Source organism: Oncorhynchus keta, unplaced genomic scaffold (genome assembly GCF_023373465.1).
Source record: "Oncorhynchus keta strain PuntledgeMale-10-30-2019 unplaced genomic scaffold, Oket_V2 Un_contig_3998_pilon_pilon, whole genome shotgun sequence".
NCBI lineage: Eukaryota > Metazoa > Chordata > Actinopteri > Salmoniformes > Salmonidae > Oncorhynchus > Oncorhynchus keta.
This window is the reverse complement of record NW_026287549.1, coordinates 1-26,899: the sequence shown is the minus strand read 5'-3', so window position 1 is coordinate 26,899 and position 26,899 is coordinate 1. Positions and strand designations below refer to the sequence as shown.

Below are 26,899 nucleotides of genomic sequence, written 5' to 3'. Positions count from 1 at the left end.
AGAATGACCTTCTTGATCCAAATCAGTCAGGTTTCAAGACTAGTCATTCAACTGAGACTGCTCTTCTCTGTATCACGGAGGCGCTCCGCACTGCTAAAGCTAACTCTCCTCTGCTCTCATCCTTCTAGACCTATCGGCTGCCTTCGATACTGTGAACCATCAGATCCTCCCCTCTCCCACCCTCTCCGAGTTGGGCATCTCCGGCGCGCCCACGCTTGGATTGCGTCCTACCTGACAGGTCGCTCCTACCAGGTGGCGTGGCGAGAATCTGTCTCCTCACCACGCGCTCTCACCACTGGTGTCCCCCAGGGCTCTGTTCTAGGCCCTCTCTTATTCTCGCTATACACCAAGTCACTTGGCTCTGTCATAACCTCACATGGTCTCTCCTATCACTGCTATGCAGACGACACACAATTAATCTTCTCCTTTCCCCCTTCTGATGACCAGGTGGCGAATCGCATCTCTGCATGTCTGGCAGACATATCAGTGTGGATGACGGATCACCACCTCAAGCTGAACCTCAGCAAGACGGAGCTCCTCTTCCTCCCGGGGAAGGACTGCCCGTTCCCATGATCTCGCCATCACGGTTGACAACTCCATTGTGTCCTCCTCCCAGAGCGCTAAGAACCTTGGCGTGATCCTGGACAACACCCTGGCGTTCTCAAACTAACATCAAGGCGGTGTCCCGTTCCTGTAGGTTCATGCTCTACAACATCCGCAGAGTACGACCCTGCCTCACACAGGAAGCGGCGCAGGTCCTAATCCAGGCACTTGTCATCTCCCCGTCTTGATTACTGCAACTACGCTGTTGGCTGGGCTCCCTGCCTGTGCCATTAAACCCTACAACTCATCCAGAACGCCGCAGCCCGTCCTGGTGTTCAACCTTCCCCAAGTTCTCTCCACGTCACCCCGCTCCTCCGCTCTCTCCACTGGCTTCCAGTTGAAGCTCGCATCCTACAAGACCATGGTGCTCGCCTCGGAGCTGTGAGGGGAACGGCACCTCAGTACCTCCAGGCTCTGATCAGGCCCTACACCCAAACAAGGGCACTGCGTTCATCCCATCCTCTGGCCTGCTCGCCCCTACCACTGAGGAATTACAGTTCCCATCAGCCCAGTCAAAACTGTTCGCTGCTCTGGCCCCCAATGGTGGAACAAACTCCCTCACGACGCCAGGACAGCGGAGTCAATCACCACCTTCCGGAGACACCTGAAACCCCACCTCTTCAAGGAATACCTAGGATAGAATTAAGTAAGGGCAGGTAATCCTTCTCCCCCAACAAGATTTAGATGCAAGTGGCTGTTCACTGGTTGTCATAAGGTGTATGCACCAATTTGTAAGTCGCTCTGGATAAGAGCGTCTGCTAAATGACTTAAATGTAAAATGTAATGGGACGTTACGCCCTCATAGACCAACACGTTACGCCCCTCAGACCAACACATCCTCACTGCTGAGACGTTACGCCCTCATGACCAACACATCCTCACTGCTGAGACGTTACGCCCCTCATAGACCAACACGTTACGCCCTCATAGACCAAACACATCCTCACTGCTGAGACGTTACGCCTCATAGACCAACACATCCTCACTGCTGGGACGTTACGCCCTCATAGACCAACACATCCTCACTGCTGAGACGTTACGCCCTCATAGACCAACACGTTACGCCCTCATAGACCAACACATCCTCACTGCTGAGACGTTACGCCTCATAGACCAACACATCCTCACTGCTGGGACGTTACGCCTCATAGACCAACACATCCTCACTGCTGAGACGTTACGCCTCATAGACCAACACGCCCTCACTGCTGAGACGTTACGCCTCATAGACCAACACGTCCTCACTGCTGAGACGTTACGCCCTCATAGACCAACACATCCTCACTGCTGAGACGTTACGCCTCATAGACCAACACATCCTCACTGCTGAGACGTTTACGCCTCATAGACCAACACGTTACGCCTCATAGACCAACACGTTACGCCCTCATGACCAACACATCCTCCTGCTGAGACGTTACGCCTCATAGACCAACACGTTACGCCCTCATAGACCAACACATCCTCACTGCTGAGACGTTACGCCCTCAATAGACCAACACGTTACGCCTCGCATAGACCAACACATCCTCACTGCTGGGACGTTACGCCTCATAGACCAACACATCACTCACTGCTGAGACGTTACGCCTCATAGACCAAACACGTTACGCCTCATAGACCAACACATCCTCACTGCTGGGACGTTACGCCCTCATAGACCAACACATCCTCACTGCTGAGACGTTACGCCCTCATAGACCAACACGTTACGCCCTCATAGACCAACACATCCTCACTGCTGAGACGTTACGCCCTCATGACCAACACATTACGCCCTCATAGACCAACACATCCTCACTGCTGAGACGTTACGCCTCATAGACCAACACATCCTCACTGCTGAGACGTTACGCCCTCATAGACCAACACATCCTCACTGCTGAGACGTTACGCCTCATAGACCAACACATCCTCACTGCTGAGACGTTACGCCCTCATAGACCAACACATCCTCACTGCTGGGACGTTACGCCTCATAGACCAACACGTCCTCACTGCTGGGACGTTACGCCCTCATAGACCAACACATCCTCACTGCTGAGACGTTACACCCTCATGCTGACCAACACATTACGCCCTCATAGACCAACACATCCTCACTGCTGAGACGTTACGCCCTCATAGACCAACACATCCTCACTGCTGAGACGTTACCCCTCATAGACCAACACATCCTCACTGCTGAGACGTTACGCCCTCATAGACCAACACATCCTCACTGCTGAGACGTTACGCCCTCATAGACCAACACATCCTCACTGCTGAGACGTTACGCCCTCATAGACCAACACATCCTCACTGCTGAGACGTTACGCCTCATAGACCAACACATTACGCCCCCCTCATAGACCAACACGTTACGCCCTCATAGACCAACACATCCTCACTGCTGAGACGTTACGCCCTCATAGACCAACACATTACGCCCTCATAGACCAACACATCCTCACTGCTGAGACGTTACGCCCTCATAGACCAACACATCTCACTGCTGAGACGTTACGCCCTCATAGACCAACACATCCTCACTGCTGAGACGTTACACCCTCATAGACCAACACATTACGCCCTCATAGACCAACACATCCTCACTGCTGAGACGTTACACCCTCATAGACCAACACGTTACCCCTCATAGACCAACACATCCTCACTGCTGAGACGTTACGCCCTCATAGACCAACACATCCTCACTGCTGAGACGTTACGCCCTCATAGACCAACACATCCTCACTGCTGAGACGTTACGCCCTCATAGACCAACACATCCTCACTGCTGAGACGTTACACCCTCATAGACCAACCCGCCCTCATAGACCAACACATCCTCACTGCTGAGACGTTACACCCTCATAGACCAACACGTTACGCCCTCATAGACCAACACATCCTCACTGCTGAGACGTTACGCCCTCATAGACCAACACATCCTCACTGCTGAGACGTTACGCCCTCATAGACCAACACGTTACGCCCTCATAGACCAACACATCCTCACTGCTGGGACGTTACGCCCTCATAGACCAACACATCCTCACTGCTGAGACGTTACGCCCTCATAGACCAACACATCCTCACTGCTGAGACGTTACGCCCTCATAGACCAACACATTACGCCCCTCATCCAACACGTTACGCCCTCATAGACCAACACATCCTCACTGCTGAGACGTTACGCCCTCATAGACCAACACATCCTCACTGCTGAGACGTTACGCCCTCATAGACCAACACATCCTCACTGCTGAGACGTTACGCCCTCATAGACCAACACATCCTCACTGCTGAGACGTTACGCCCTCATAGACCAACACATCCTCACTGCTGAGACGTTACGCCCTCATAGACCAACACATCCTCACTGCTGAGACGTTACGCCCTCATAGACCAACACATCCTCACTGCTGAGACGTTACGCCCTCATAGACCAACACATCCTCACTGCTGAGACGTTACGCCCTCATAGACCAACACATCCTCACTGCTGAGACGTTACGCCTCATAGACCAACACATTACGCCCTCATAGACCAACACATCCTCACTGCTGGAGACGTTACGCCCTCATAGACCAACACATCCTCACTGCTGAGACGTTACGCCTCATAGACCAACACATCCCACTCATGAGACCAACACATCCTCACTGCTGAGACGTTACGCCCCTCATAGACCAACACATCCTCACTGCTGAGACGTTACGCCCTCATAGACCAACACATCCTCACTGCTGAGACGTTACGCCCTCATAGACCAACACATCCTCACTGCTGAGACGTTACCCCCTCATAGACCAACACATCCTCACTGCTGAGACGTTACGCCCTCATAGACCAACACATCCTCACTGCTGAGACGTTACGCCCTCATAGACCAACACATCCTCACTGCTGAGACGTTACGCCTCATAGACCAACACATCCTCACTGCTGAGACGTTACGCCCTCATAGACCAACACATCCTCACTGCTGAGACGTTACGCCCTCATAGACCAACACATCCTCACTGCTGAGACGTTACGCCTCATAGACCAACACATCCTCACTGCTGAGACGTTACGCCCTCATAGACCAACACATCCTCACTGTGAGACGTTACGCCCCTCATAGACCAACACATCCTCACTGCTGAGACGTTACGCCCTCATAGACCAACACGTTATCATAGACCAACACATCCTCACTGCTGAGACGTTACGCCTCATAGACCAACACGTTACACCCTCATAGACCAACACATCCTCACTGCTGAGACGTTACGCCCTCATAGACCAACACACGTTACGCCCTCATAGACCAACACATCCTCACTGCTGGAGACGTTACGCCCTCATAGACCAACACATTACGCCCTCTGAGACCAACACATTACGCCCTCATAGACCAACACATCCCTCACTGCTGGGACGTTACGCCCTCATAGACCAACACATCCTCACTGCTGAGACGTTACGCCCTCATAGACCAACACGTTACGCCCTCATAGACCAACACATCCTCACTGCTGAGACGTTACGCCCTCATAGACCAACACATCCTCACTGCTGAGACGTTACGCCCTCATAGACCAACACGTTACGCCCTCATAGACCAACACATCCTCACTGCTGAGACGTTACGCCCTCATAGACCAACACATCCTCACTGCTGAGACGTTACGCCCTCATAGACCAACACATCCTCACTGCTGAGACGTTACGCCCCTCATAGACCAACACATCCTCACTGCTGAGACGTTACGCCCTCATAGACCAACACATCCTCACTGCTGAGACGTTACGCCCTCATAGACCAACACATCCTCACTGCTGGGACGTTACGCCTCATAGACCAACACATCCTCACTGCTGAGACGTTACGCCCTCATAGACCAACACATCCTCACTGCTGAGACGTTACGCCCTCATAGACCAACACATCCTCACTGCTGAGACGTTACGCCTCATAGACCAACACATCCTCACTGCTGAGACGTTACGCCCTCATAGACCAACACATCCTCACTGCTGAGACGTTACGCCCTCATAGACCAACACATCCTCACTGCTGAGACGTTACGCCCTCATAGACCAACACATCCTCACTGCTGAGACGTTACGCCCTCATAGACCAACACATCCTCACTGCTGAGACGTTACGCCCTCATAGACCAACACATCCTCACTGCTGAGACGTTACGCCCTCATAGACCAACACATCCTCACTGCTGAGACGTTACACCTCATAGACCAACACATCCTCACTGCTGGGACGTTACGCCCTCATAGACCAACACGTTACGCCCTCATAGACCAACACATCCTCACTGCTGGGACGTTACACCCTCAAACCAACACATCCTCACTGGGTTACGCCCTCATGACCAACCCCCCATCATAGACCAATACAAACCCACAAAACCTCCCCAGGGGGTAATACTGCACAAAACCCCTCTTAACCCCCAGGGGTAATACTGCACAAAAACCCCTAACACTCCCAGGGGTAACCTGCACAAACCCCCCAGGGGTAATACTGCACAAAACCCCCCCTAACCCTCCCAGGGGTAACACTGAACAAAACCCCCAGGGATAACACTGCACAAAACCCCCTAACACTCCAGGGGTAATACTGCACAAAACCCCCCATCCCCCCAGGGGTAATACTACACAAAACCTCCCCAGGGGTAATACTGCACAAAACTCCCCAGGGGTAATACTGCACAAAACTCCCCCAGGGTTAATACTGCACAACTGGCACATAGAAATGTATTGTGTAGAGCAAATATGAATTGGGATAGTTATGTTATGTACCTGGCGGGGTTTCTTGGAGATGAGGGCAGGGAACTCCTCCTCTACCTCCAGGGGGTTCCGGCTGGGCTTTAGGGAGGGGGCCACTGTTACTGGTTTATCCAGGTGGCATTAGCCAATCCACTTGCTTTGACCTTTGCTTTTACAGCGGTTTTAACTGCTGCCGTCGTCATAGCAACCAGTGGCTTGGAGGCGTGAGCTCTCCGGAACGTTCTCCTTCTGTACCCTGGAGACCGTTTCCATGAGGACAGGAACTTGGTTCCCAAATGATGATGGAGGGGGCGTGGCCTGTTTCTTCTTCTTGGCTGTCTTGGATGTGGGGCTTGGGGCGGGAATAGAGTGGGGTTTGATGTCACGGGGGAGGGCTTAGAGGTTGGTGGGAGGGGCTTAGCTGTCAGTGGGGAGGCTTGGCGGTTGGTGGGAGGGGCTTAGCTGTCAATGGGAGGGGCTTAGGGCAGGGGGCAGATTTAGATCCTTTGTGATGAGAAGAGAGGAGATATCCAACATGGTTGGAACTGCTCGGTGCTCCTGCATCGTCTTGGCAACGTAATTGTCATCATCGGACGGGGGGGAGGGGCGGCGCACGGGGAGCTTTTTCCTCCGAGAGGAAGAGGAGGAGGAGAGGAGCTGGGGGCCGGCGGGGGGGGGAGAGGAGGGTTGTTAGGGGGAGGTCTAGAGGAAGAGGAGGGAAGGATGACCGTCTTGGAGGTGTTGCTGCTGCTGGCTTGGCTCCAGGCTGAGGTAGCTCCGCCCGCTGGTCTGGGAGGGCGGATCTTAGAGACCAGGGCGGGGAAGTCTTCTTCTTGGAAGGAGGAGTGTTTCCTGGGTTGGGCGGAGTAGGCGGGGGTCATGGGGGTCATAACCATGGCAGCAGATAGACTGGGGAAGTCATCCTCCTTCAGAGGGACCTGGGCCGGAGTCTTCAGGGCTGGGGGGGGCTTTACACTGTAACACACAATATATATACCTATAACATACATCACTACAGAGAGACCTGGGGGGCTTTACACTGTAACACACAATATATATACCTATAATATACATCACTACAGAGAGACCTGGGGGGCTTTACACTGTAACACACAATATATACCTATAACATACATCACTACAGAGAGACCTGGGGGGCTTTACACTGTAACACACAATATATATACCTATAACATACATCACTACAGAGAGACCTGGGGGGGCTTTACACTGTAACACACAATATATATACCTATAACATACATCACTACAGAGAGACCTGGGGGGGGCTTTACACTGTAACACACAATATATATACCTATAACATACATCACTACAGAGAGACCTGGGGGGGGGGGCTTTACACTGTAACACACAATATATATACCTATAACATACATCACTACAGAGACCTGGGGGGCTTTACACTGTAACACACAATATATATACCTATAACATACATCACTACAGAGAGACCTGGGGGGCTTTACACTGTAACACACAGTATATACCTATAACATACATCACTACAGAGAGACCTGGGGGCTTTACACTGTAACACACAATATATATACCTATAACATACATCACTACAGAGAGACCTGGGGGGGGCTTTACACTGTAACACACAATATATATACCTATAACATACATCACTACAGAGGACCTGGGGGGGGCTTTACACTGTAACACACAATATATATACCTGTAACATACATCACTACAGAGAGACCTGGGGGGCTTTACACTGTAACACAATATATATACCTATAACATACATCACTACAGAGACCTGGGGGGCTTTACACTGTAACACACAATATATATACCTGTAACATACATCACTACAGAGAGACCTGGGGGCTTTACACTGTAACACACAATATATATACCTATAACATACATCACTACAGGAGACCTGGGGGGCTTTACACTGTAACACACAATATATATACCTATAATATACATCACTACAGAGAGACCTGGGGGCTTTACACTGTAACACACAATATATATACCTATAATATACATCACTACAGAGAGACCTGGGGGGGGGCTTTACACTGTACCACACAATATATATACCTATAACATACATCACTACAGAGAGACCTGGGGGGGGGGGCTTTACACTGTAACACACAATATATATACCTATAACATACATCACTACAGAGAGACCTGGGGGGCTTTACACTGTAACACACAATATATATACCTATAACATACATCACTACAGAGACCTGGGGGGCTTTACACTGTAACACACAATATATATACCTATAATATACATCACTACAGAGAGACCTGGGGGGGGGGGGGCTTTACACTGTAACACACAATATATATACCTATAACATACATCACTACAGAGAGACCTGGGGGGGGGGGGCTTTACACTGTAACACACAATATATATACCTATAACATACATCACTACAGAGACCTGGGGGGCTTTACACTGTAACACACAATATATATACCTATAACATACATCACTACAGAGAGACCTGGGGGGGGGCTTTACACTGTAACACACAATATATATACCTATAACATACATCACTACAGAGAGACCTGGGGGCTTGGCACTGTAACACACAATATATATACCTATAACATACATCACTACAGAGACCTGGGGGGCTTTACACTGTAACACACAATATATATACCTATAACATACATCACTACAGAGAGACCTGGGGGGCTTTACACTGTAACACACAATATATATACCTATAACATACATCACTACAGAGAGACCTGGGGGGCTTTACACTGTAACACACAATATATATACCTATAACATACATCACTACAGAGAGACCTGGGGGGTTTACACTGTAACACACAATATATATACCTATAACATACATCACTACAGAGACCTGGGGGGGCTTTACACTGTAACACACAATATATATACCTATAACATACATCACTACAGAGAGACCTGGGGGCTTTACACTGTAACACACAATATATATACCTATAACATACATCACTACAGAGAGACCTGGGGGGGCTTTACACTGTAACACACAATATATATACCTATAACATACATCACTACAGAGAGACCTGGGGGGCTTTACACTGTAACACACAATATATATACCTATAACATACATCACTACAGGACCTGGGGGCTTTACACTGTAACACACAATATATATACCTATAACATACATCACTACAGAGACCTGGGGGCTTTACACTGTAACACACAATATATATACCTATAACATACATCACTACAGAGAGACCTGGGGGGGCTTTACACTGTAACACACAATATATATACCTATAACATACATCACTACAGAGAGACCTGGGGGGACACTGTAACACACAATATATATACCTATAACATACATCACTACAGAGAGACCTGGGGGGCTTTACACTGTAACACACAATATATATACCTATAACATACATCAGAGAGACCTGGGGGGGGCTTTACACTGTAACACACAATATATATACCTATAACATACATCACTACAGAGAGACCTGGGGGGCTTTACACTGTAACACACAATATATATACCTATAACATACATCACTACAGGACCTGGGGGGCTTTACACTGTAACACACAATATATATACCTATAACAGAGAGACCTGGGGGCTTTACACTGTAACACACAATATATATACCTATAACATACATCACTACAGAGAGACCTGGGGGGGCTTTACACTGTAACACACAATATATATACCTATAACATACATCACTACAGAGACCTGGGGGCTTTACACTGTAACACACAATATATATACCCCATAACATACATCACTACAGAGAGACCTGGGGAGGCTTTACACTGTAACACACAATATATATACCTATAATATACATCACTACAGAGAGACCTGGGGGGGGCTTTACACTGTAACACACAATATATATACCTATAACATACATCACTACAGAGAGACCTGGGGGCTTTACACTGTAACACACAATATATATACCTATAACATACATCACTACAGAGAGACCTGGGGGGGCTTTACACTGTAACACACAATATATATACCTATAACATACATCACTACAGAGAGACCTGGGGGGGCTTTACACTGTAACACACAATATATATACCTATAACATACATCACTACAGAGAGACCTGGGGGCTTTACACTGTAACACACAATATATATACCTGTAACATACATCACTACAGAGACCTGGGGGGGCTTTACACTGTAACACACAATATATATACCTATAACATACATCACTACAGAGAGACCTGGGGGCTTTACACTGTAACACACAATATATATACCTATAACATACATTACTACAGAGAGACCTGGGGGGCTTTACACTGTAACACACAATATATATACCTATAACATACATCACTACAGAGAGACCTGGGGGGCTTTACACTGTAACACACAATATATATACCTATAACATACATCACTACAGAGAGACCTGGGGGGCTTTACACTGTAACACACAATATATATACCTATAACATACATCACTACAGAGAGACCTGGGGGCTTTACACTGTAACACACAATATATATACCTATAACATACATCACTACAGAGAGACCTGGGGGGCTTTACACTGTAACACACAATATATATACCTATAACATACATCACTACAGAGAGACCTGGGGGGCTTTACACTGTAACACACAATATATATACCTATAACATACATCACTACAGAGAGACCTGGGGGGCTTTACACTGTAAACACACAATATATATACCTATAACATACATCACTACAGAGAGACCTGGGGGGCTTTACACTGTAACACACAATATATATACCTATAACATACATCACTACAGAGAGACCTGGGGGCTTACACTGTAACACACAATATATATACCTATAACATACATCACTACAGAGAGACCTGGGGGGGGGCTTTACACTGTAACACACAATATATATACCTATAACATACATCACTACAGAGACCTGGGGAGGCTTTACACTGTAACACACAATATATATACCTATAATATACATCACTACAGAGAGACCTGGGGGGGGCTTTACACTGTAACACACAATATATATACCTATAATATACATCACTACAGAGAGACCTGGGGGGGGCTTTACACTGTAACACACAATATATATACCTATAACATACATCACTACAGAGAGACCTGGGGGGCTTTACACTGTAACACACAATATATATACCTATAACATACATCACTACAGAGAGACCTGGGGGGCTTTACACTGTAACACACAATATATATACCTATAACATACATCACTACAGAGAGACCTGGGGGCTTTACACTGTAACACACAATATATATACCTATAACATACATCACTACAGAGACCTGGGGGCTTTACACTGTAACACACAATATATATACCTATAACATACATCACTACAGAGAGACCTGGGGGGGGGGCTTTAGTAACACACAATATATATACCTATAACATACATTACTACAGGGACCTGGGGGGGCTTTACACTGTAACACACAATATATATACCTATAACATACATCACTACAGAGAGACCTGGGGGGCTTTACACTGTAACACACAATATATATACCTATAACATACATCACTACAGAGAGACCTGGGGGGCTTTACACTGTAACACACAATATATATACCTATAACATACATCACTACAGAGAGACCTGGGGGCTTTACACTGTAACACACAATATATATACCTATAACATACATCACTACAGAGAGACCTGGGGGCTTTACACTGTAACACACAATATATATACCTATAACATACATCACTACAGAGAGACCTGGGGGGGCTTTACACTGTAACACACAATATATATACCTATAACATACATCACTACAGAGAGACCTGGGGGCTTTACACTGTAACACACAATATATATACCTATAACATACATCACTACAGAGACCTGGGGGGCTTTACACTGTAACACACAATATATATACCTATAACATACATCACTACAGAGAGACCTGGGGGGCTTTACACTGTAACACACAATATATATACCTATAACATACATCACTACAGAGAGACCTGGGGGGGGGCTTTACACTGTAACACACAATATATATACCTATAACATACATCACTACAGAGACCTGGGGGGCTTTACACTGTAACACACAATATATATACCTATAACATACATCACTACAGAGAGACCTGGGGGGCTTTACACTGTAACACACAATATATATACCTATAACATACATCACTACAGAGACCTGGGGGGCTTTACACTGTAACACACAATATATATACCTATAACATAACATACATGGGGGGCACTGTAACACACAATACAGAGAGACCTGGGGGCTTTACACTGTAACACACAATATATATACCTATAACATACATCACTACAGAGAGACCTGGGGGCTTTACACTGTAACACACAATATATATACCTATAACATACATCACTACAGAGAGACCTGGGGGGCTTTACACTGTAACACACAATATATATACCTATAACATACATCACTACAGAGACCTGGGGGGCTTTACACTGTAACACACAATATATATACCTATAACATACATCACTACAGAGAGACCTGGGGGGCTTTACACTGTAACACACAATATATATACCTATAACATACATCACTACAGAGACCTGGGGGGGCTTTACACTGTAACACACAATATATATACCTATAACATACATCACTACAGAGAGACCTGGGGGGGGCTTTACACTGTAACACACAATATATATACCTATAACATACATCACTACAGAGAGACCTGGGGGCTTTACACTGTAACACACAATATATATACCTATAACATACATCACTACAGAGAGACCTGGGGGGCTTTACACTGTAACACACAATATATATACCTATAACATACATCACTACAGAGAGACCTGGGGGCTTTACACTGTAACCACACAATATATATACCTATAATATACATCACTACAGAGAGACCTGGGGGCTTTACACTGTAACACACAATATATATACCTATAACATACATCACTACAGAGAGACCTGGGGGCTTTACACTGTAACACACAATATATATACCTATAACATACATCACTACAGAGAGACCTGGGGGGCTTTACACTGTAACACACAATATATATACCTATAACATACATCACTACAGAGAGACCTGGGGGGCTTTACACTGTAACACACAATATATATACCTATAACATACATCACTACAGAGAGACCTGGGGGGCTTACACTGTAACACACAATATATATACCTATAACATACATCACTACAGAGAGACCTGGGGGGCTTTACACTGTAACACACAATATATATACCTATAACATACATCACTACAGAGACCTGGGGGGGCTTTACACTGTAACACACAATATATATACCTATAACATACATCACTACAGAGAGACCTGGGGGGGCTTTACACTGTAACACACAATATATATACCTATAACATACATCACTACAGAGAGACCTGGGGGCTTTACACTGTAACACAATATATATACCTGTAACATACATCACTACAGAGAGACCTGGGGGGCTTTACACTGTAACACACAATATATATACCTATAACATACATCACTACAGAGAGACCTGGGGGGCTTTACACTGTAACACACAATATATATACCTATAACATACATCACTACAGAGAGACCTGGGGGGGGCTTTACACTGTAACACACAATATATATACCTATAACATACATCACTACAGAGAGACCTGGGGGCTTTACACTGTAACACACAATATATATACCTATAACATACATCACTACAGAGACCTGGGGGGCTTTACACTGTAACACACAATATATATACCTATAACATACATCACTACAGAGAGACCTGGGGGGCTTTACACTGTAACACACAATATATATACCTATAACATACATCACTACAGAGACCTGGGGGGCTTTACACTGTAACACACAATATATATACCTATAACATACATCACTACAGAGACCTGGGGGCTTTACACTGTAACACACAATATATATACCTATAACATACATCACTACAGAGAGACCTGGGGGCTTTACACTGTAACACACAATATATATACCTATAATATACATCACTACAGAGAGACCTGGGGGGCTTTACACTGTAACACACAATATATATACCTATAATATACATCACTACAGAGAGACCTGGGGGGGCTTTACACTGTAACACACAATATATATACCTATAACATACATCACTACAGAGAGACCTGGGGGGCTTTACACTGTAACACACAATATATATACCTATAACATACATCACTACAGAGACCTGGGGGGGGCTTTACACTGTAACACACAATATATATACCTATAACATACATCACTACAGAGAGACCTGGGGGCTTTACACTGTAACACACAATATATATACCTGTAACATACATCACTACAGAGACCTGGGGGGCTTTGCACTGTAACACACAATATATATACCTATAACATACATCACTACAGAGAGACCTGGGGGGACACTGTAACACACATATATATACCTATAACATACATCACTACAGAGAGACCTGGGGGGGGCTTTACACTGTAACACACAATATATATACCTATAACATACATCACTACAGAGAGACCTGGGGGCTTTACACTGTAACACACAATATATATACCTATAACATACATCACTACAGAGAGACCTGGGGGGCTTTACACTGTAACACACAATATATATACCTATAACATACATCACTACAGAGAGACCTGGGGGGCTTTACACTGTAACACACAATATATATACCTATAACATACATCACTACAGAGAGACCTGGGGGCTTTACACTGTAACACACAATATATGTACCTATAACATACATCACTACAGAGAGAGACTGGGGGGGGACAGGAGGGCCGGGGGCCGGGCCGGGGGTTTACAGTGTAATATACATAAATGATAACACAGCTGGTATACACTTCACCTCAGGGTGTGTGTCTGTGTGTGTGTGTGTACCTCAGTGTGGGTGCTGCAGCCCCCAGGAGGGCTGGGAAGTCGTCTCCTGTCAGAGGGTTACTCTTCATGGTCCTCACTGGGGAGCTTCTGCTGGGGGTTTGACAGGAATACTCCTGTGTCTCTCCTCAGTCTCCATCCGCCTCGGGCCTCCCATCCGCTCGGGCCTCTCCATCCGCTCGGGCCTCTCCATCCGCTCGGGCCTCTCCATCCGCTCGGGCCTCTCCATCCGCTCGGGCCTCTCCATCCGCTCGGGCCTCCATCCGCTCGGCCTCTCCATCCGCTCGGGCCTCTCCATCCGCTCGGGCCTCTCCATCCGCTGGGCCTCTCCATCCGCTCGGGCCTCTCCATCCGCTGGGCCTCTCCATCCGCTCGGGCCTCTCCATCCGCTCGGGCCTCTCCATCCGCTCGGCCTCTCCATCCGCTCGGGCCTCTCCATCCGCTCGGGCCTCTCCATCCGCTCGGGCCTCTCCATCCGCTCGGGCCTCTCCCATCCTCTCCTCTTTGCGGTGTTTGGGCGCTGCGCTCCTGTCCTGGGAGTCTCGTCCTCCGTCCTCCCGTCTCCTCTGCTGCATCAAAGAGGCTCTGACTGCTACTGCCAACTCCCTGTCCTCCTCCTCACTACCAAAACACAGCACTGTTATAGTCTATCACAGAGTCATAATACCCAGAAGACACTGGTGAAACACGCAAACGGTTCCAATCGTTTATCCACAATTCATGATGTTTGATTGTGTCTGCGGGTGCGAGGTGGGTCGCCTACTTCAAGTAACGTAAACTCATGTAAACTCGTACGTCGCCTTGGTCCACCCTTATTTTAGCGCCCCCAAAACGTAATACTTCCAGATCAACTGTAATGTCAATACCATTGTAAAGCACAATTTCTCCCCTTTGCAACAGAATCAATTACATGACCTCACCGCTGCCCGTTTCTGCATAATTCAAGCAATGAGCCCCGTCGGGTCTTTTAAAAATGGCGGGTGGGGAACCGAAACTAATGCGCGATAGTGAGAAGGAGAGATGTCGTCGTGTGGGGAAAATGGCTTTTTTCACTCGATCTGTCCAACTTATCACCTCTAAAATATTATATAAACTCTTTATAGAGTTTATTTACATGTCATTACATACATATTTGAAGGTTTGTGTCGAATTTGAATCGGGTTTTAGGGGCGGTTCTAAAGTGATCTTAGAAGTAAACAGCGGCTTTGAGAATGATGATCGCATGCAATGATGACGAAACAAATGACGAGGATGATAGAAGTGGAGAGAGATTGTAAGACAGAAATAGTTGCTTTATTCTGTACGTTACGACAGGACACGTCGAGATGTAACGGAGGGTCAGTTTTCTCAACTTTTCTCCAATAATATAAACATTACCATGTCGATCAACGCTTGAATAGAAACCTTATTCACACCCCGATTTTGAAGTCAACACAGTCGCCACAGTCCCATTAGTTTTCTTTGAAGCCTCGTTTGAATGTTGCGGTTGCGCATTTGTACGGAATGTGGCGAGTTTACGTTACTTGGGGGTATGATATAAAATGCTAACCTCCCATTTACTGTAATGGTGAGGGGTTAGCATGTCTTGGAGGTATGATATAAAATGCTAACCTCCCTGTTATTGTAATGGTGAGAGGTTAGCATGTCTTGGAAGGTATGCTAACCTCCCCTGTTATTGTAATGCTGAGAGGTTAGCATGTCTTGGAGGTATGATATAAAATGCTAACCTCCCCTGTTATTGTAATGGTGAGAGGTTAGCATGTCTTGGAGGTATGATATAAAATGCTAACCTCCCATGTTATTGTAATGGTGAGAGGTTTGCATGTCTTGGGGTATGATATAAAATGCTAACCTCCCATTTACTGTAATGGTGAGAGGTTAGCATGTCTTGGGGTATGATATAAAATGCTAACCTCCCTGTTATTGTAGTGCTGAGAGGTTAGCATGTCTTGGGGGTATGATATAAAATGCTAACCTCCTGTTATTGTAATGGTGAGAGGTTAGCATGTCTTGGAGGTATGATATAAAATGCTAACCTCCCCTGTTATTGTAATGGTGAGAGGTTAGCATGTCTTGGGAGGTATGATATCAAATGCTAACCTCCCCTATATTGTAATGGTGAGAGGTTAGCATGTCTTGGGGGTATATAAAAAATGCTAACCTCCCCTGTTATTGTAATGGTGAGAGGTTAGCATGTCTTGGGGGTATGATATAAAATGCTAACCTCCCGTTATTGTAATGGTGAGAGGTTAGCATGTCTTGGGGTATGATATAAAATGCTAACCTCCCCTGTTATTGTAATGGTGAGAGGTTAGCATGTCTTGGAGGTATGATATAAAATGCTAACCTCCCCTGTTATTGTAATGGTGAGAGGTTAGCATGTCTTGGGGGTATGATATAAAAATGATTGTAATAGAGGTTAAAATGCTAACCTCCCCTGTTGTAATGGTGAGGGGTTAGCATGTCTTGGAGGTATGATATAAAAAATGCTAGCCTCCCCTGTTATTGTAATGGTGAGAGGTTAGCATGTCTTGAGAGTGATCAGCTAACTTTAGCCACCGCTAGCTAGAAATCAATGGGTGCAGAGTAATGGGTGCAACCCAGCAATGTTTTGGACAAATGAACTGAAATTACTGGTTTGAAGTTACTTAAAGTTGATTAGTGTGATGTGTCACGGATGTCATGGTGGTCTCATAGTGATGATGTCATACTGACCGGTTGTATCTCCAGCTACCTCTGGTGTTCGGTTGGTTCCCTTGGCTCCTTCCTCTTCCCCCCCGACCCGACCTCGCCTCCTCATAGTCCTCTCCAGACACCATGCCTCCTTGAAGGAACACACAGTGTGTTGTTACCAAGCAGGCCTGAAATCCAGTTTGTTTAGACAGAAAAGCACAGTATCCAGTCTCACCATCGTTGCGTCGGGTCTGGCGAGGGGCATAGCTGAACTGCAGGTCTATGTGTCGGTTCTGTCGTGCTTCGGCTCGGTTCTTGCTGTGTGCCGAGGCCTTGTGGGCCTTGTAGTCGATCTGGCTCCTGAAGGCGTGGGTGAACTGCTCCGTAGCACAGCGCCCCTCCTCACACAGGTAGTGGGCCTCCCGGAAGTGTTCGCTCAGGTACTGGTAGTCACTGTGGAGAGAAGGGGGGGGGGCACCAACATACTTAGGACAGATACAGGGAGGGGGGTTGTGAGTTTCTCAATTTGTACCATTTTCTACTTGGTAGAATAATAGTGAAGACATCAAAATGATGAAATAACACATTTGGAATCATGTAGTAACCAAAACAGTGTTACATTTTTAAAAACTCAGCAAAAAAGAAACTTCCCTTTTTCAGGACCCTGTCTTTCAAAGATAAATTGTTAAAAACCCAAATAACTTCACAGATCTTCATTGTAAAGGGTTTAAACACTGTTTCCCAATGCTTGTTCAATGAACCATAAACAATTAATGAACAGGCACCAGTGGAACGGTCGTTAAGACACTAACAGCTTACGGACGGTAAGCAATTAAGGTCACAGTTATGAAAATTTAGGACACTAAAGAGGTCTTTCTATGGACTCTGAAAAACACCAAAAGAAAGATGCCCAGGGTCCCTGCTCATCTGCGTGAATGTGCCTTAGGCATGCTGCAAGGAGGCATGAGGACTCCAGATGTGGCCAGGGCAATAAATTACAATGTCCGTACTGTGAGATGCCTAAGACAGCGCTACAGGGAGACAGGACGGACAGCTGATCGTCCTCTCAGTGGCAGACCACGTGTAACAACACCTGCACAGGATCGGTACATCCTAACATCACACCTGCGGGACAGGTACAGGATGGCAACAACAACTGCCCAAGTTACACCAGAAACGCACAATCCCTCCATCAGTGCTCAGACTGTCCGCAATAGGCTGAGAGAGGCTGGACTGAGGGCTTGTAGGCCTGTTGTAAGGCAGGTCCTCAACAGACATCACCGACAACAACGTTGCCTATGGGCACAAACCCACCGTCGCTGGACCAGACAGGACAGACAAAAAGTGTTCATTCAAAAAGTCCTCCTCACTGACGAGTCGAGGTTTGTCTCACCAGGGGTGATGGTCGGATTTGCGTTTATTGTCGAAGGAATGAGCGTTACACTGAGGCCTGTACTCTGGAGCGGGATCGAGGTGGAGGGTCCGTCATGTTCTGGGGCGGTGTGTCACAGCATCATCGGAATGAGCTTGTTGTCATTGCAGGCAATCTCAACCCTGTGCGTTACAGGAAGACATCCTCCTCCCTCATGTGGTACCCTTCCTACAGGCTCATCCTGACATGACCCTCCCTCATGGTACCCTTCCTACAGGCTCACCCTCCAGCATGACAATGCCACCAGCCATACTGCTCGTTCTGTGAGTGATTTCCTGCAAGACAGGAATGTCAGTGTCCTGCCATCGAAGAGCCTGGATCTCAATCCCATTGAGCACGTCTGGGACCTCTTGGATCAGAGGGTGAGGGCCATTCCCCACGGAAATGTCTGGGACCTCTTGGATCAGAGGGTGAGGCCATTCCCCACGGAAATGTCTGGGAACAGTGCTTGGTGGAAGAGGTAACATCTCATAGCAAGAACTGACAAATCTGGTGCGGTCCATGAGGAGGAGATGCACTGTACTTAATGCAGCTGGTGGCCACACCAGATACTAACTGTTACTTTTGATTAGGACCCCCCTTTGTTCATTCCATCTGTGGAACTTGTTCAGTTTATGTCTCAGTTGTTGAATCATACATGTTCATACAAATATTTACACATAAAGTTTGCTGAAAATAAACACAGTTGACAGTGAGAGGAAGTTTATTTCTTTACAGAGTTTATATTTGAGATTCTTCAAAGTTGCCACCCTTTGCCTTGATGACAGCTTTGGCTACTCTTGGCATTCTCTCAACCAGCTTCACCTGGAATGCTTTTCCAACAGTCTTGAAGGAGTTTCCTCATATGCTGAGCACTTGTTGGCCTCTTTTCCTTCATTCTGTGGTCCAACTCATCCCAAACCATCTCAGTTGGGTTGAGGTCAGGTGATTGTGGAGGCCAGGTCATCTGATGCAGCACTTCATCACTCTCCTTAATATAATAATATAATAATAATATAATATAATATATGCCATTTAGCAGACGCTTTTATCCAAAGCGACTTACAGTCATGTGTGCATACATTCTACGTATGGGTGGTCCCGGGGATCGAACCCACTACCCTGGCGTTACAAGCGCCATGCTCTACCAATAGCACTTACACAGCCTGGAAGTGTGCTGCGTCATTGTCCTGTTGAAAAATCAATGAGCGCAAACTAAGATGGGATGGTGTATCGCTGCAGAATGCTGTGGTAGCCATGCTTGTTAAGAGTGCCTTGAATTCAAAATGAATCCCTCAGTGTCACAAGCAAAGCACCCCCACCCCATCACACCCCCTCCTCCATGCTTCACGGTGGGAACCACACATGCGGAGATCTTCCGTTCATTGCTCGTGTTTCTTAACCTAAGCAAGTCTCTTCTTATTTGTGTCCTTTAGTAGTGGTTTCTCTGCAGCAATTCAACCATGAAGGCCTGATTCACACAGTCTCCTCTGAACAGTTGATGTTGAGATGTGTCTGTTTATTTGGGCTGCAATTTCTGAAGCTGGTAACTATAATTAAGTTATCCTCTGCAGCAGAGGTAACTCTGTGTCTTCCTTTCCTGTGGCGGTCCTAATGAGAGACAGTTAACTCTAATGAACTTATCCTCTGCAGCAGAGGGAACTCTGGGTCTTCCTTTCCTGTGGCGGTCCTCATGAGAGCCAGTTTCATCATAGCGCTTGACGGTTTTTGCGACTGCACTTGAAGAAACGTTCAGAGTTCTTGGCATTTTCCAGATTGACTGACCTTCATGTCTTACAAGTAATGATGGACTGTTGTATTGACTGACCTTCATGTCTTACAGTAATGATGGACTGACCTTCATGTCTTACAAGTAATGATGGACTGTTGTATTGACTGACCTTCATGTCTTACAAGTAATGATGGACTGTTGTATTGACTGACCTTCATGTCTTAAAGTAATGATGGACTGACCTTCATGTCTTAAAGTAATGATGGACTGACCTTCATGTCTTAAAGTAATGATGGACTGTTGTATTGACTGACCTTCATGTCTTAAAGTAATGATGGACTGACCTTCATGTCTTAAAGTAATGATGGACTGACCTTCATGTCTTAAAGTAATGATGGACTGTTGTATTGACTGACCTTCATGTCTTAAAGTAATGATGGACTGTTGTATTGACTGACCTTCATGTCTTAAAGTAATGATGGACTGTTGTATTGACTGACCTTCATGTCATAAAGTAATGATGGACTGTTGTATTGACTGACCTTCATGTCTTAAAGTAATGATGGACTGTTGTATTGACTGACCTTCATGTCTTAAAGTAATGATGGACTGTTGTATTGACTGACCTTCATGTCATAAAGTAATGGACTGTTGTATTGACTGACCTTCATGTCATAAAGTAATGATGGACTGTTGTATTGACTGACCTTCATGTCTTAAAGTAATGATGGACTGTTGTATTGACTGACCTTCATGTCATAAAGTAATGATGGACTGTTGTATTGACTGACCTTCATGTCTTAAAGTAATGATGGACTGTTGTATTGACTGACCTTCATGTCTAATAGTAATGATTGACTGACCTTCATGTCTTAAAGTAATGATGGACTGTTGTATTGACTGACCTTCATGTCATAAAGTAATGATGGACTGTTGTATTGACTGACCTTCATGTCTTAAAGTAATGATGGACTGTTGTATTGACTGACCTTCATGTCTTAAAGTAATGATGGACTGTTGTATTGACTGACCTTCATGTCTTAAAGTAATGATGGACTGACCTTCATGTCTTAAAGTAATGATGGACTGTTGTATTGACTGACCTTCATGTCTTAAAGTAATGATGGACTGTTGTATTGACTGACCTTCATGTCTTAAAGTAATGATGGACTGTTGTATTGACTGACCTTCATGTCTTAAAGTAATGATGGACTGACCTTCATGTCTTAAAGTAATGATGGACTGTTGTATTGACTGACCTTCATGTCTTAAAGTAATGATGGACTGTTGTATTGACTGACCTTCATGTCTTAAAGTAATGATGGACTGTTGTATTGACTGACCTTCATGTCTTAAAGTAATGATGGACTGTTGTATTGACTGACCTTCATGTCTTAAAGTAATGATGGACTGACCTTCATGTCTTAAAGTAATGATGGACTGACCTTCATGTCTTAAAGTAATGATGGACTGTTGTATTGACTGACCTTCATGTCTTAAAGTAATGATGGACTGACCTTCATGTCTTAAAGTAATGATGGACTGACCTTCATGTCTTAAAGTAATGATGGACTGTTGTATTGACTGACCTTCATGTCTTAAAGTAATGATGGACTGTTGTATTGACTGACCTTCATGTCTTAAAGTAATGATGGACTGTTGTATTGACTGACCTTCATGTCATAAAGTAATGATGGACTGTTGTATTGACTGACCTTCATGTCTTAAAGTAATGATGGACTGTTGTATTGACTGACCTTCATGTCTTAAAGTAATGATGGACTGTTGTATTGACTGACCTTCATGTCTTAAAGTAATGATGGACTGTTGTATTGACTGACCTTCATGTCTTAAAGTAATGATGGACTGTTGTATTGACTGACCTTCATGTCTTAAAGTAATGATGGACTGTTGTATTGACTGACCTTCATGTCATAAAGTAATGATGGACTGTTGTATTGACTGACCTTCATGTCTTAAAGTAATGATGGACTGTTGTATTGACTGACCTTCATGTCTTAAAGTAATGATTGACTGACCTTCATGTCTTAAAGTAATGATGGACTGTTGTATTGACTGACCTTCATGTCATAAAGTAATGATGGACTGTTGTATTGACTGACCTTCATGTCTTAAAGTAATGATGGACTGTTGTATTGACTGACCTTCATGTCTTAAAGTAATGATGGACTGTTGTATTGACTGACCTTCATGTCTTAAAGTAATGATGGACTGACCTTCATGTCTTAAAGTAATGATGGACTGTTGTATTGACTGACCTTCATGTCTTAAAGTAATGATGGACTGTTGTATTGACTGACCTTCATGTCTTAAAGTAATGATGGACTGTTGTATTGACTGACCTTCATGTCTTAAAGTAATGATGGACTGACCTTCATGTCTTAAAGTAATGATGGACTGTTGTATTGACTGACCTTCATGTCTTAAAGTAATGATGGACTGTTGTATTGACTGACCTTCATGTCTTAAAGTAATGATGGACTGTTGTATTGACTGACCTTCATGTCTTAAAGTAATGATGGACTGTTGTATTGACTGACCTTCATGTCTTAAAGTAATGATGGACTGACCTTGATGTCTTAAAGTAATGATGGACTGACCTTCATGTCTTAAAGTAATGATGGACTGTTGTATTGACTGACCTTCATGTCTTAAAGTAATGATGGACTGACCTTCATGTCATAAAGTAATGATGGACTGACCTTCATGTCTTAAAGTAATGATGGACTGTTGTATTGACTGACCTTCATGTCTTAAAGTAATGATGGACTGTTGTATTGACTGACCTTCATGTCATAAAGTAATGATGGACTGTTGTATTGACTGACCTTCATGTCTTAAAGTAATGATGGACTGTTGTATTGACTGACCTTCATGTCTTAAAGTAATGATGGACTGACCTTCATGTCTTAAAGTAATGATGGACTGTTGTATTGACTGACCTTCATGTCTTAAAGTAATGATGGACTGTTGTATTGACTGACCTTCATGTCTTAAAGTAATGATGGACTGTTGTATTGACTGACCTTCATGTCTTAAAGTAATGATGGACTGTTGTATTGACTGACCTTCATGTCTTAAAGTAATGATGGACTGACCTTCATGTCTTAAAGTAATGATGGACTGACCTTCATGTCTTAAAGTAATGATGGACTGTTGTATTGACTGACCTTCATGTCTTAAAGTAATGATGGACTGACCTTCATGTCTTAAAGTAATGATGGACTGACCTTCATGTCTTAAAGTAATGATGGACTGTTGTATTGACTGACCTTCATGTCTTAAAGTAATGATGGACTGTTGTATTGACTGATCTTCATGTCTTAAAGTAATGATTGACTGACCTTCATGTCTTAAAGTAATGATGGACTGTTGTATTGACTGACCTTCATGTCATAAAGTAATGATGGACTGTTGTATTGACTGACCTTCATGTCTTAAAGTAATGATGGACTGTTGTATTGACTGACCTTCATGTCTTAAAGTAATGATGGACTGTTGTATTGACTGACCTTCATGTCTTAAAGTAATGATGGACTGACCTTCATGTCTTAAAGTAATGATGGACTGTTGTATTGACTGACCTTCATGTCTTAAAGTAATGATGGACTGTTGTATTGACTGACCTTCATGTCTTAAAGTAATGATGGACTGTTGTATTGACTGACCTTCATGTCATAAAGTAATGATGGACTGTTGTATTGACTGACCTTCATGTCATAAAGTAATGATGGACTGTTGTATTGACTGACCTTCATGTCTTAAAGTAATGATGGACTGACCTTCATGTCTTAAAGTAATGATGGACTGTTGTATTGACTGACCTTCATGTCATAAAGTAATGATGGACTGACCTTCATGTCTTAAAGTAATGATGGACTGACCTTCATGTCTTAAAGTAATGATGGACTGTTGTATTGACTGACCTTCATGTCTTAAAGTAATGATGGACTGTTGTATTGACTGACCTTCATGTCTTAAAGTAATGATGGACTGACCTTCATGTCTTAAAGTAATGATGGACTGTTGTATTGACTGACCTTCATGTCTTAAAGTAATGATGTACTGTCATATTGACTGACCTTCATGTCTTAAAGTAATGATGGACTGACCTTCATGTCTTAAAGTAATGATGGACTGACCTTCATGTCTTAAAGTAATGATGGACTGTTGTATTGACTGACCTTCATGTCTTAAAGTAATGATGGACTGTTGTATTGACTGACCTTCATGTCTTAAAGTAATGATGGACTGTTGTATTGACTGACCTTCATGTCTTAAAGTAATGATGGACTGTTGTATTGACTGACCTTCATGTCTTAAAGTAATGATGGACTGTTGTATTGACTGACCTTCATGTCTTAAAGTAATGATGGACTGTTGTATTGACTGACCTTCATGTCTTAAAGTAATGATGGACTGACCTTCATGTCTTAAAGTAATGATGGACTGACCTTCATGTCTTAAAGTAATGATGGACTGACCTTCATGTCTTAAAGTAATGATGGACTGTTGTATTGACTGACCTTCATGTCATAAAGTAATGATGGACTGTTGTATTGACTGACCTTCATGTCTTAAAGTAATGATGGACTGTTGTATTGACTGACCTTCATGTCTTAAAGTAATGATTTCAGTGTGGATGACGGATCACCACCTCAAGCTGAACCTCAGCAAGACGGAGCTCCTCTTCCTCCCGGGAAGGACTGCCCGTTCCATGATCTCGCCATCACGGTTGACAACTCCATTGTGTCCTCCTCCCAGAGCGCTAAGAACCTTGGCGTGATCCTGGACAACACCCTGTCGTTCTCAACTAACATCAAGGCGGTGTCCCGTTCCTGTAGGTTCATGCTCTACAACATCCGCAGAGTATGACCCTGCCTCACACAGGAAGCGGCGCAGGTCCTAATCCAGGCACTTGTCATCTCCCCGTCTTGATTACTGCAACTCGCTGTTGGCTGGGCTCCTGCCTGTGCCATTAAACCCTACAACTCATCCAGAACGCCGCAGCCCGTCTGGTGTTCAACCTTCCCAAGTTCTCTCACGTCACCCCGCTCCTCCGCTCTCTCCACTGGCTTCCAGTTGAAGCTCGCATCCGCTACAAGACCATGGTGCTTGCCTGCGGAGCTGTGAGGGGAACGGCACCTCAGTACCTCCAGGCTCTGATCAGGCCCTACACCCAAACAAGGGCACTGCGTTCATCCACCTCTGGCCTGCTCGCCTCCCTACCACTGAGGAAGTACAGTTCCTGCTCAGCCCAGTCAAAACTGTTCGCTGCTCTGGCCCCCAATGGTGGAACAAACTCCCTCACGACGCCAGGACAGCGGAGTCAATCACCACCCTCCGGAGACACCTGAAACCCCACCTCTTTAAGGAATACCTAGGATAGGGTAAGTAATCCTTCTCACCCCCTAAAAAGATTTAGATGCACTATTGTAAGTGGCTGTTCCACTGGATGTCATAAGGTGTATGCACCAATTTGTAAGTCGCTCTGGATAAGAGCGTCTGCTAAATGACTTAAATGTAAATGTAAATGTGTTCTGGTTGTGTGTGTGTGTGTGTGTACCTGTAGTACTCCTGGTTGTGTGTGTACCTGTAGTACTCCTGGTTGTGTGTGTGTGTGTACCTGTAGTACTCCTGGTTGTGTGTGTGTGTACCTGTAGTATTCCTGGTTGTGTGTGTGTGTACCTGTAGTATTCCTGGTTGTGTGTG

At 45.0% G+C, this 26,899-nt stretch overlaps 1 protein-coding gene and 1 long non-coding RNA gene across 2 annotated transcripts in view; both read right to left on the bottom strand.

Annotated features, from left to right (window-relative positions):
• Nucleotides 1-26,762, bottom strand: part of LOC118382799 (E3 ubiquitin-protein ligase ZNF598) — a gene marked incomplete at its 5' end in the record, with an annotated part of 45,618 nt that extends 18,856 nt beyond the window's left edge. Inside the window, 9 exon segments of the mRNA XM_052509156.1 lie at nt 6,571-6,756; nt 6,841-7,035; nt 7,038-7,336; nt 15,354-15,440; nt 15,501-15,607; nt 15,764-15,971; nt 18,066-18,174; nt 18,259-18,476; nt 26,754-26,762. Coding sequence (XP_052365116.1) covers nt 6,571-6,756; nt 6,841-7,035; nt 7,038-7,336; nt 15,354-15,440; nt 15,501-15,607; nt 15,764-15,971; nt 18,066-18,174; nt 18,259-18,476; nt 26,754-26,762 — 1,418 coding nt within the window.
• On the bottom strand, nt 20,995-21,982 carry LOC127924409 (uncharacterized). Its single transcript, XR_008117847.1, has 3 exons — nt 21,832-21,982; nt 21,336-21,792; nt 20,995-21,262 (listed from the first exon to the last, which is right to left on the bottom strand). It is a non-coding gene; the product is annotated as an uncharacterized LOC127924409 (long non-coding RNA).
• Nucleotides 26,763-26,899: the final 137 nt, after the last annotated feature.